Source organism: Aquarana catesbeiana, linkage group LG10 (assembly GCF_042186555.1).
Source record: "Aquarana catesbeiana isolate 2022-GZ linkage group LG10, ASM4218655v1, whole genome shotgun sequence".
NCBI classification, from domain to species: Eukaryota; Metazoa; Chordata; class Amphibia; order Anura; family Ranidae; genus Aquarana; species Aquarana catesbeiana.
This window is the reverse complement of record NC_133333.1, coordinates 13,300,664-13,312,988: the sequence shown is the minus strand read 5'-3', so window position 1 is coordinate 13,312,988 and position 12,325 is coordinate 13,300,664. Positions and strand designations below refer to the sequence as shown.

General features: G+C 47.0%; 1 protein-coding gene and 1 long non-coding RNA gene across 2 annotated transcripts; both read left to right on the top strand.

Annotated features, from left to right (window-relative positions):
* Window positions 1-1,520: 1,520 nt before the first annotated feature.
* Window positions 1,521-11,255, top strand: LOC141110352 (uncharacterized). The gene is made up of 4 exons (XR_012236279.1): window positions 1,521-1,611; window positions 3,730-3,790; window positions 5,831-5,863; window positions 9,398-11,255. It is a non-coding gene; the product is annotated as an uncharacterized lncRNA (long non-coding RNA).
* LOC141110350 (uncharacterized) lies at window positions 7,056-9,382 on the top strand. Its single transcript, XM_073601651.1, has 2 exons — window positions 7,056-8,965; window positions 9,002-9,382. The coding sequence occupies exon 1, from the start codon at window positions 7,070-7,072 to the stop codon at window positions 8,393-8,395; it is 1,326 nt and encodes a 441-aa protein (XP_073457752.1). The 5' UTR covers window positions 7,056-7,069; the 3' UTR covers window positions 8,396-8,965; window positions 9,002-9,382.
* Window positions 11,256-12,325: the final 1,070 nt, after the last annotated feature.

Below are 12,325 nucleotides of genomic sequence, written 5' to 3'. Positions count from 1 at the left end.
GAGCACTACACTAACCTACCTAATTCCTAAACTGACCACCACACTAACCTACCTGATTCCTACACTGTTCACTACACTAACCTACCTGATTCCTACATTAACCTACCCGATTCCTACACTGACCACTACATTAACCTACCTGACCACTACACTAACCTACCTGATTCCTACACTGACCACTTCACTAACCTACCTATTTTTTAATTAGTAATGGGGGGGATCTGTGATTTTTATTGTGACTGCGACATTCGGACACTTTTGACACTATTTTTGGACCATTATCATTTATACAGCGATCAGTGCCATAAAAATGCACTGATTACTGTGTAAATGACACCAGCAGGGAAGGGGTTAAACACTAGGGGGCGATCAAGGGGTTAAGTGTGTCCTAGGGAGTGATTCTAACTGTGAGGGGGATGGGCTTCCACTCACATGACAGCGATCACTGACAGGCAGCAGTGATGTCTGTCATGTCACTACGCAGAACGGGGAAATGCCCTGTTTACAAAGGCATCTCCCTGTTCTGCCGCTCCGTGACACGACCGCCGGCCTCCGGCGGACATCGAGTCTGCGGTACCCGCGGGCACGGTCACGAAGTACGCGTCGCGCGGTCGTGCTCACAATGCCGCAATTTAAAGGGGACGTACCTGTACACCCATTTGCCCAGCTGTGCCATTGTGCCAACGTATATCGTCATGCGCTGGTTGGCATGTGGTTAAATATTAAGAAAAAAAGTAAGAAAAGCCTTTTTCTTATTTTTTTTTTTCTTTTAGGGCTTAGTAGATGCCCCCTACATATCCTTATGTGGTAGTGCAGTGTTAATTGTGACGTTAAATTTCTATTTAGTTTTAGTTGTAGTCTTTTGAGTAAAATGCCATTTTAGTTTTAGTCGTATTTTAGTCATCTCAGTTGTTTTTGTTTTAGTTGTATTTAGTCGATGAAAATATTTTAGTCGATAAAATGAACACTGATGGGAGGTCCACTTTAACTCGGAGTATTAATGTTCCTAAGTGATGATTTCCTATTAATTGCAGAAAAAGCACAAAAAAAAAAAAACCCACTAAAAAACAGTTTTATTTTCCTCTTCTTCAACTTTGATGCTTTTGGTACATATAGAAACTCCATTGACTCTTCCTGAGAACATTTCTACACAGTACAAACACCCCAAAAATGACCCCTTTTCAGAAAGTAAATACTGAAGGTGATTTTTTTTGGCCACAATTTTTTGATTGGTGTTATTGTTAGAACAATGAGGATGTGGAACTCCCTTCCACAGTTGGTGGTGTTAGTGGGGAATGTAGATAAATTAAAGAAAAACTTTTAGATGTGTTTCTTAGGAAAGGCAATGCACAAGGATATGCAAAATAAGAGTCACACACAGACACACGCACACAGGCTCAGGCGGAACTGGATGGACGGCTGTTTTTTCAACCGTAACAACTATGTAGTTGTACAGCAACATTCTATAGCAAACCTTCTTCCCGTCTGTGTACCCCCCCTCCCCCCCCCCGGTCTATATAAAGCAGGCAGTGTGTTTTTCCTGTGCGATCACCAGAAAGGAGATACCCACTGAACAGCGAACCCCCAGACTGATCCGTCCTATCGCTCTCTGTGAGTACTTACTAGAGGCTGCACTTCTGTCACTATTGTGTTGTTTTGTACCATTAAGGGGTGCTGGGACTTATAGTTCTGTGTTGGCTGTGTGCTGCTTTCTGAGAGTGCTGGGATTTGTAGCTCTGTTCAGATTATTGGCTGCTATGTGGACACTGGGACTGGTAGTGCTCTAGATATTGCGAGGGACTTAGAATTATCTACTATGCACAAAGGGGTTTGTTTATTAAAAAAAAAAAAAAAAAAACTAAAAAAACAAAAAAAAAACCCTAGCAGAGCCATTTGGCCATTACATTCATTCTGTACAAATAGATAGAACACTCAGTAGACTATTTTCTATTCTGAGTACAAATGTACTTTTATTATAAGCTGTGATAAAATACCACATTATGGCCACTAGATGGAGCTGAGGAGCACATGTCTTTATAAGAAGAGAAACAATTTAGAATTTAAAGCGGAGTTCCACCCAACAATGGAACTTCCGCTTTTCGGAATCCTCCCCCCTCCGGTTTTACATTTGGCACCTTTCAGGGGGGGAGGGGGGAGCAGATACCTGTCTGATCCAGGTATTTTCTCCCACTTCCGGGCATAAATAGCCACGGATATCTACGCCATGTCCGGCGCCTCCTCCGTCCCCCACCCCCCGCTCTCTTCCGGGAGGCACACAGGTCCCAGAAGACAGCAGGGACCAGTGGGATTGCGCAGCGCGACTTGTGCATGCGCAGTAGGGAACCAGGCTGTGAAGCTGCGAGGCTTCACTTCCTGATTCCCTTACCAAAGATGGCGGTGCCTCCACCCGAGAGCCGAGGGACAGATCAGCTTCGGGTGCCGCCATAACGGGCGCCCTGGACAGGTAAGTGTCCATATTTTAAAGGTCAACAGCTGCAGTATTTGTATGCTGACTTTAAAAAAAAAAAAAAAATTGGGCGGAACTCCGCTTTAATAAGATAAAATAAATAAATAAATAAGCAGAGCCATTTGGCTATTACATCCATTCTGTGCAAATAGAAAGAATGTTCCGTAAACTTTTTTCTCCTTTGAGAGAGTACAAATGTACTTTTATTATGGGCTGTAATAAAATGCCACATTTTGGCCACTAGATGGAGCTGAGGAGCATAACAAATACTTCAGTCTTTATAAGAAGCGATACAATTTAATAAAAAAATAAAAATAAATAAGCAGAGCCATTTGGCTATTACATCCATTCTGTGCAAATAGAAAGAATGTTCAGTAAACTATTTTCTATTCTGACCACAAAGGTACTTTATTATAAGCTGTGATAAAATACCACATTCTGGAGCTGAGGAGCATAGGAAATACATACATCTTTGTAAGAAGAGATACAATGTAACAAAAGAAAAAAATGAAGCAGGTCCCATTTGGTTAGTACATCCATTCTGAGCAAATAGAAAGAATGTTTTGTAAACTATTGTCTCTTCTGGGAGAGTACACATTTACTTTTATTATGGGCTGTAATAAAATACCAAATTATGGCCACTAGAGGGAGCTAAAGAGCATAGCAAATACATCTCTTCTTTGTAAGAATAGATACAATGTAACAAAAAAAAAAAAATAAAAAAAAATAAGCAGAGCCATTTGACCATTACATCCATTCTGTGCAGATAGAAAAAAAGTTTAGTAAGCTAAACAAAAAAAAACAAAAAAATGAGACTTTTCGTACATTATTTCTATCCTTAGTTCCGACTTGCTGTGAAACATCGAGGAAAACCGTCTGAACGTTCGTATAGTGTGTACGGGTCTTAAGAATGTACTTTTTCTGATGAGCTGGGATAAAATACCACATTATGGCCATTAGATGGAGCTGAGGAGCACAGCAAATATACAGTATATGTCTTTGTAAGAAGAGATGCAATGTAACAAATCTAGAGAACGCTAGAGGGATTTCGCGAATAAATGTAACCATGGCTATGCAAATTATTATCCTATAGTGGGCTGATAACCCCTCAATAAACATCCAGCCTATCGGGACCTGTGTGCACAGCCTCCCCGTTCTCTCTCTGCAATCCTAGATTAACACAAGTGTGGTTATTTTAATATAAATGTTTAAATATCTTTGTGTGTCTCATCTGTAGTGCTTGTCCTTTCTCTTTGTTTCAGGAAACTGATAAACTTTTGTTAGTCATGGGGCCATCCTCTGGATTCCTGCTGGTACTAATTGGTGAGTCATAATTTATAATGTCGGGTGTCAGATGGTATAATAAAAAGCTCCCCCCTCCCAGCATTGGAGTCAGTGGGTTTAATTAAAGCCCCACCCCAAGAATTGGTGTTAATGGGAGTAATAAAAGATCACCCTCCACCTTGGGATTATTGGGAATAATAATGACCCCCCCCTTCTCCTGGATTTGGGGTCAATGAGAGTAATAAAAGACCCCCCTCTCCTGACATTAGTGTCGTTGGGGGTAATAAAAGACCCTGCTTTCCTGGCATTGGGGTCAGTGAGACTAATAAAAAACAACATCTCCCGTCTTATAAAAAAAGACCCCACAACATTGGAGTAATTGGAGGTAATCAAGACCACCCCAGCACTGGGGTCATTGGATGTAATTAAGACCCCCCCCCCCAGAATTTGGGTCATTGGATGTAATCAATGACCTCCCAGCATTTGGGTCATTGGATGTAATCAAAGACCCCCCCAGCACTGGGGTCATTGGATGTAATCAAAGACCCCCCCAGCACTGGGGTCATTGGATGTAATCAAAGACCCCCCAGCATTGGGGTCATTGGGGGTAATAAAAGCCCTTCTAGCATTGGGGTCATTGGGTGTAATAAAAGACCCCCTAGCATTGGGGTCATTGGATGAAATCAAAGACCCCCCAGCATTGGGGTCATTGGGTGTAATAAAAGCCCTTCTAGCATTGGGGTCATTGGATGTAATCAAAGACCTCCCAGCATTGGGGTCATTGGATGAAATCAAAGACCCCCCACCACTGGGGTCATTGGATGTAATCAAAGACCCCCCAGCATTGGGGTCATTGGGGGTAATAAAAGCCCTTCCAGCATTGCGGTCATTGGATGTAATAAAAGTCCCCCCAGCATTGTGGTCATTGGATGTAATAAAAGCCCTCCCAGGATTGCGGTCATTGGATGTAATAAACCCCCCTCCCAGAATTGGGGGTCATTGTATTTATTAAACCCACACAGCATTGAGGTTATTGGATGTAATAAAAAGTCCCCCCAGCATTGAGGTCATTGGGTGTAATAAAAGCCCTCCCAGGATTGCGGTCATTGGATGTAATAAACCCCCCTCCCAGAATTGGGGGTCATTGTATTTATTAAACCCACACAGCATTGAGGTTATTGGATGTAATAAAAGCCCTCCCACCATTTGTAACAGCACCCCCTTCCTACAGCATTGTGGTCAATGGAAGTAATGAAATGCTCTTTACCATGGCATTAGTGTCAGTGGGAGTAATAAACGACTGTAAGTTGGTGCTGAGAGGTCACTTACCTCCTTGTAGACTCCATGTTGTGCTCTGCTCCCTGTTGTGACATCACAGCTGGGAATATACCGCCTGTAATAGAGTGCCAGGTGCTGAACACTCTACACATGGGCTCCCTGGCATGGAATAAGAAAGCTCACTTACTTTGGGATTACCTATGCGGTATAGAGACATCACACTCCCCACATGTGTGCTAGAAATAGGAAGCTGCCTCCGCCTCAGCTCCTACTGACGCATTTCACCCCACCCCCAGGCTTACTTATTGCACTATAACTAAGCTCTGGGGGCAGGGCAAAATGCGTCGGCGATGTGGCCTGGGAGGAGCAGAGGCTGAGGTCACTTCCTATTTCTATCACATATCAGGCTGTTGGGAGTGTGGTGTCTCTATACTGCATAGGCAACCACAACTTCTGGATGAGCATTTGAGATGCCGGCACCGGCACCAGCGCTGATCATCGGAGTGATAGAACGGCTCTCAAAGTCATTATTTACTTTGCAGTATTTACTTTGGGGGACACAAACGGCCCCTGGGTTGAAGTCTAGGGACCCCTCCTTTAGACATTCCCGCCATAACTTGTTTTTTCTCTAGCTTTCAACAGAGAAGATTTAATTGAAAAAAGTTTATATTTTAAATATACCTAAAATGTTCGTATTTTTTCTTGTGTTTTATCTTTTTTCTTGTAATATTTTTTAGGTAAAAGAATTAATTAAAATATTGATTTATTTAATTAATTCATAAATTAATTTGTGTTTTCCAGGAGTCTCCTTCATACTCACTCATGCTGGACCAGGTGTGTATAAACATAAGATCTCTCTATAGAAGGGGACTTTGGTGTATTTAGGGGCAGACATACCATGGTGCACACTGTGCAGCTGTACAAGGGCCCTCTGTGACTTTTGGGGGCCCATTTATACTAGACTAGGGTCAGGTGGGTGGGAGCTCACTTCTGTCTAGGTGTCAATAGATACACAGGGAATAAGTGTAAAGAAACAGCAGAGGGCGCCAGCTAAGTGCAGTATATAAGAAAATACTTTATTAAAAACCACAAGTGGCAACTTACAAGATGCATAAATATAAGAGCATGCAATCCACCCAGTGCGATTTGTTGTTGAGCCTCGGTGTGCCTTCAGGAGCCAGGAAGCTGTGTAGGACACCAGAATTCGATTACATGCTCTTATCTGTAGGCATCATGTAAGTTGCCACTTGTGTTTTTTTTTTTAATAAAGGCTTTTCTTATATACTGCACTTAGTTGGCGCCCTCTGCTGTTTCCTTTATATATTGCAGAGATTACGCCAGTCTCATGGAGGAGCTGCCATGGATATCTACATCCCCACAGTACATTCACATGCATGATTTTGTTGTAGTTTACAAAAACATATTTGGGGGGCACACCCTACAATGCGTTTAAATTCAAGATAGTGCTGCTATAAGACCTACAAACAGTACAAAACATATTACAGCACACACTCAAGAATGACATTTCCTGCAAGGCTAGTTAAAAACACCTGAACATATTCAAAAAATATGGGGGTTTGGTCACACTATATGGTCATGTAGTGCTAAGCCCACTTACTGCAACAAGGTCCCCGTTTAGCTGTATCCCTACCTTCCATCATCAGTGGCGAAGACAGACATTCTTTCACCCGGGGCAAAGAATCAGTTCGGCACGCCGCTTGTGCCCCCCATACTCCTCTGTTTTCCTCCCTATTCCTATGGTCCCCCTGTGCTCCTCTGGTCCCCCCGTGCTCCTCTGGTCTCCCCCATGCTCCTCTTGTGCCCCCCATTCTCCTTTGTTTTCCCCCTGTTCCTCTGGTCCCCCTATGCTCCTCTGTCATTCCGTGCTCCTCTGGTTATCCCCTTGCTCCTCTGGTCCCCCCTGTGTCCCTCTGGTCCCCCCTGTGTTCCTCTGGTTCCCCCCAAGATCCTCTGGCCCCCCTGTGCTCTTCTGGTCCCCCCTGTGCTCCTCTGGTCCCCCCTTTGTTCCTCTGGTCCCCCATGCTTCTCTGGTCCCCCCTGTGCTCCTCTAATTCCCCCTGTGCTCCTCTGGTTTCCCCTGTGCTCCTCTGGTTCCCCCCTGTGCTCCTCTGGTTTCCCCTGTGCTCCTCTGGTTCCCCTGTGCTCCTCTGGTCCCCCCTGTGCTCCTCTGGTTTCCCCTGTGCTCCTCTGGTTCCCCCTGTGCTCCTCTGGTCACCGGTGCTCCTCTGGTCCCTCCTGCGCTCCTCTGGTTCCCCCTGTGCTCCTCTGGTTCCCCCAGTGCTCCTCTGGTCCCCCCTGTGCTCCTCTGGTTCCCCCTGTGATCCTCTGGTCCCCGGTGCTCCTCTGGTCCCTCCTGTACTCCTCTGGTTTCCCCTGTGCTCCTCTGGTTCCCCCTGTGCTCCTCTGGTCCCCGGTGCTCCTCTGGTCCCTCTTGTGCTCCTCTGGTTCCCCCTGTGCTCCTCTGGTTTCCCCTGTGCTCCTCTGGTTCCCCCTGTGCTCCTCTGGTTCCCCCAGTGCTCCTCTGGTCCCCCCTGTGCTCCTCTGGTTCCCCCTGTGATCCTCTGGTCCCCGGTGCTCCTCTGGTCCCTCCTGTACTCCTCTGGTTTCCCCTGTGCTCCTCTGGTTCCCCCTGTGCTCCTCTGGTCCCCCCTGTGCTCCTCTGGTCCCCGGTGCTCCTCTGGTCCCTCTTGTGCTCCTCTGGTTCCCCCTGTGCTCCTCTGGTTCCCCTTGTGCTCCTCTGGTTTCCCCTGTGCTCCTCTGGTTCCCCTGTGCTCCTCTGGTCCCCCCTGTGCTCCTCTGGTTTCCCCTGTGCTCCTCTGGTTCCCCCTGTGCTCCTCTGGTCCCCGGTGCTCCTCTGGTCCCTCCTGTGCTCCTCTGGTTCCCCCTGTGCTCCTCTGGTCCCCCCCTGTGCTCCTCTGGTTCCCCCTGTGCTCCTCTGGTCCCCGGTGCTCCTCTGGTCCCTCCTGTACTCCTCTGGTTTCCCCTGTGCTCCTCTGGTTCCCCCTGTGCTCCTCTGGTCCCCGGTGCTCCTCTGATCCCTCTTGTGCTCCTCTGGTTCCCCCTGTGCTCCTCTGGTCCCCTCTGTGCTCCTCTGGTTCCCCCTGTGCTCCTCTGGTTCCCCCGGTGCTCCTCTGGTCCCTGGTGCTCCTCTGGTCCTTCCTGTGCTCCTCTGGTCCCCCCTGTGCTCCTCTCTTTCCCCCGGTGCTCCTCTGGTCCCCGGTGCTCCTCTGGTCCCTCCTGTGCTCCTCTGGTTCCCCCTCATCCTACAATAAGCTACCCCGGCACTCATTTTCCTGGTCTTTCCTTCCCGGCTCTCCACCCTGTCTGCTGCTGCAGAGAATCTAGATGGAGAGCGGGGGAAGGAAAGACCCGGAGAACGAGTGCAGAGGAAGGTTATATTACAACTGTGTGTGGCTGTCTTCTTGATCGCATGATGAGCTTCTCCATGCTTAGGATCATTTCTTTATTCAGCCCGCACTGCACAATCTAGCCAGGGGGAGGAGGGGGTACCAGATGAGGGGGAAGGGAAGTCGTCAGCTGAAGAAGGGGCAGGAACAGGAGTGGCAGCTGGGTCGGCTTTTACAGGTACTGATCCCTGTATTTTCCTCCTGCAGCAGCTGAATGCTAGCGGGGGGTAGAGGAAGAGAAGCGGCCTTTCAGCTGCTGCCGGATGATCAGTACCAGCTGCGGCACCTCCCCTCAATGCCGCGCCCGGGGCAGACTCCCCCTGCCCCCCCCCTAGTTTTGGCCCTGTCCATCATTCTTGATTATCTACAAGGAATAAGAGTTCCTACTTGGCCAATAGTTGAATGGTGACTCAGGTAATTGGTTACGTACAGGGGTCCCCTTGGTGTTAGTGTCTGTACAAGGGCCCTCTGTGACTTTGGGGGCCCATATATACTAGATGTGGTTCAGGTGGGTGGAAGCTCACTTATAGTAGATGTGGTTCAGGTGGGTGGAAGTTCACTTTAGTCTACACATTGTAGATGTCGGTAGATACACAGGGAATGAGTGTTCTTACTTGGCCAGCAGTTGAATGGCGGGGGGCAAGAATTAGTCTTTGTACAGGGGCCCCTCGATGTCTGCTGCTGCCCGTAACGTTAGTGAAATACCCGCTAGGTCTAGAAAAGCTCACACAGCTGGTAAGCCGACCTGTGAATGCCAAGGTAGAGATCCAGCCACCGAAATTCACTGAAATTCACCCAGGACAGGTAGGACAGGTGGGACAGGTAGGACAGGTAGGTTCTCCTCTGGGTAAGTGCAGGTCAAAGTGCAGCTTTATCTTGCTGGTCTAAAAAAAAAAAAATCATTAATAAGACCTTTTATTTTTTGTTTGACCCTTTTCAGTTGCTGACACTGAGTGCCCTCCAAATCAAGAGTACCAACGGTGTGGGACCGCCTGCCCTCCTACATGCAGCAATGTGAACAAACTCCAGATATGCACCCTGCAATGCATTCCTGGCTGTTTCTGTAAGAGCACATATGTACTTCTGGAGGGGGGTAATAATCCCACTTGTGTCCTTCCCCAGGATTGCCCCTCTAGTAAATAAACGTCCAGCTCGGGCCTTACAGGGTAAAGGCTTCCTGTGAAATATTTCCCTCCCTCTCAGAATGCAGAAGATTACAGCAAGCTAAAATAAAGACAGGCTCTGGTACTTATACTAGTTGCATATATATATATATATATATATGTTTTTATATATGTTTTAATGTTGGCCATACCTTTGGTGGTCGTTTCAAAGCGGTATTAAATTCAAAACCAAAAATGGAATATATTGTTAGGTTTATAGAGTAGGAAGAGGGGGGGGGGGTCTCTTTTAATGTAATGTTCTTTCCTATATTAATGTATAAATTAAGAAATATTACAGTATTGAATTCTTAACATATACACGTTTTACCGCTTGCCGACCAGCCGCCGTCATTATATCACGGCAGGTCGGCACGTTCCCGCGAGCCGTCGTAGCTGTACGTCGGCTTCTTTAAGCGGGATAGCAGGCGCACGCACCTCTGCACTGCGGGGGGTGCCGATGCTCGTGGCCGACAGTCGGGATGACCGCCGGCCACGAGCGAGCGCGGGCACGAGAGGCAGAACAGGGCCGTGTGCGTGTGTAAACACACAAATCCCTGTTCTCTTCTCTGAGGAGTGACAGATCGTGAGTTCCTAATAGCTAGGAACCACGATCTGTCATCTCATATAGTCAGTCCCCTCCCCCTACAGTTAGAACACACAGTCAGGGAACACAGTTAACCCCCTGATCGCCCCCCTAGTGTTAACCCCTTCCCTGCCAGTGACATTTATACAGTATTCAGTGCATTTTTATAGCATCGATCGCTGTATAATTGTCAATCGTCCCAAAAATGTGTCTAAAGTGTACGATGTGTCCGCCATAATGTCGCAGTCATGATAAAAAAGCGCAGATCGCCGCCATTACTAGTAAAAAAAAAAATAATAATAATAAAATGAGATAAATCTATCCCCTATTTTGTAGACGCTATAACTTTTGTGCAAACCAATCAATATACGCTTATTGCGATTTATATTAACAAAAACATGTAGAAGAATACATATCGAACTAAACTGAGGAAAACGTTTGCTTTTTTAAAAAAAAAATCGGGGATATTTATTATAGCAAAAAATACAAAATAATGTATTTTTTTTTCCAAAATTGTTGGTCTTTTTTTGTTTATAGCGCAAAAAATAAAAACCATAGAGATGATCAAATACCACCAAAAGAAATTCCGCTGTCTACAATATAATAGATGTTTGCTTTTGGGTTTAATACCGCTTAAAGGTCTTTGTATTGCAAAATTAGTTTACTGTGTTTTAAAGTCAGTCATCACTGAATGAAATGTGATTATGTTTCTTATCATTTTTTATCAAAATAGATTGTGCGCTTTAAAGACAAATGGTTCTGTATTGTACAAAAATTGATCAAGTTCTAGGAAATATAATTATACTGTAAAATATTGCAGTACTGTGGAAAAACAGCAGGGGGCGACATAGCTATGTAAAATCATTGATGTTGTATCACTGTGATTGAACAGCAGGGGGAGACATAGATATTGGACATTTATTAAGTTGTATCAGGTACAGAGTAGCAAATAATCAGATACAAATTGCGCTGTCATTGTTTAGCATATGCAAACATACATCTGGTTGCTACGGGAAGCTGTTTGTCTTGTTAATAAAACCCGATATTCTCAATCACACATCTCTGTGTCACTTTGTTATATACAAGAGATGGTCATAGACTGAAGACACATTATATGAGACTGCTGGAGATCATTGCTATAACAGGGCAATAGGAAAAAACAAATTTTTGTAGGGCTGCACTGAAAGTACCAGGGGGGCTGCATGAGAATTGGGCACACAGTGGGGCACATAGTAGGGAATGGGGCACACAGTAGGACACATCATGGAGCACTCCACAAGGACACACCATAGAGCACATCATGGGGCACACAGTAGGGCATATTAAGGGGCACACACTAGGTCATGGGACACATCATAGGGCACATCATGGGGGCAGACAGCAGGGCATGAGGGCACACATCAGAGCATGGGGCAGACAGCTGGGCATGGGGCAGACAGCAGGCCATGGGGCACAGAGCAGGGTGTGGGGCAGACACCAGGGCATGGGAGCACAGAGCAGGGCATGGGGGCACGGAGCAGGGCATGGGGGCAGACAGCAGGGCATGGGGGCACAGAGCAGGGCATAGGGCAAAGAGCAAGGCATGGGGGCAGACAGCAGGGCATGGGGGCAGACGTCAGGGCATAGGGGCAGACATCAGGGCATGGGGCAGACAGCAGGGCATGGGGGCAGACAGCAGGGCATGGGGGCACAGAGAGGGCATAGGGTAGACAGCAGGGCATGTGGGCACAGAGCAGGGCAATGGGGCACAGAGCATGACATGGGGTAGACATCACAGCATGGGGCAGATGTCAGGGCATGGGGCACAAAGCAGGGCATGGGGGCACACATCAGAGCATGGGGGCAAAGAGCAGGGCATGGGGCAAAGAGCAAGACATGGGGCACAGACCAGGGCATGGGGGCACAGACCAGGGCATAGGAGCATGGAGCAGGGCATAGGGGAACGGAGCAGGGCATGGGGGCAGACAGCAGGGCATGGGGGAACAGAGCAGGGCATGGGGGCAGACATCAGGACATGGGAGCAGACTTCAGGGCATGGGGGCAGACAGCAGGGCATGGGGGCATGGAGCAGGGCATAGGGTGCACAGAGCATGGCATGGGGTAGACATCAGAGCATGGGGCA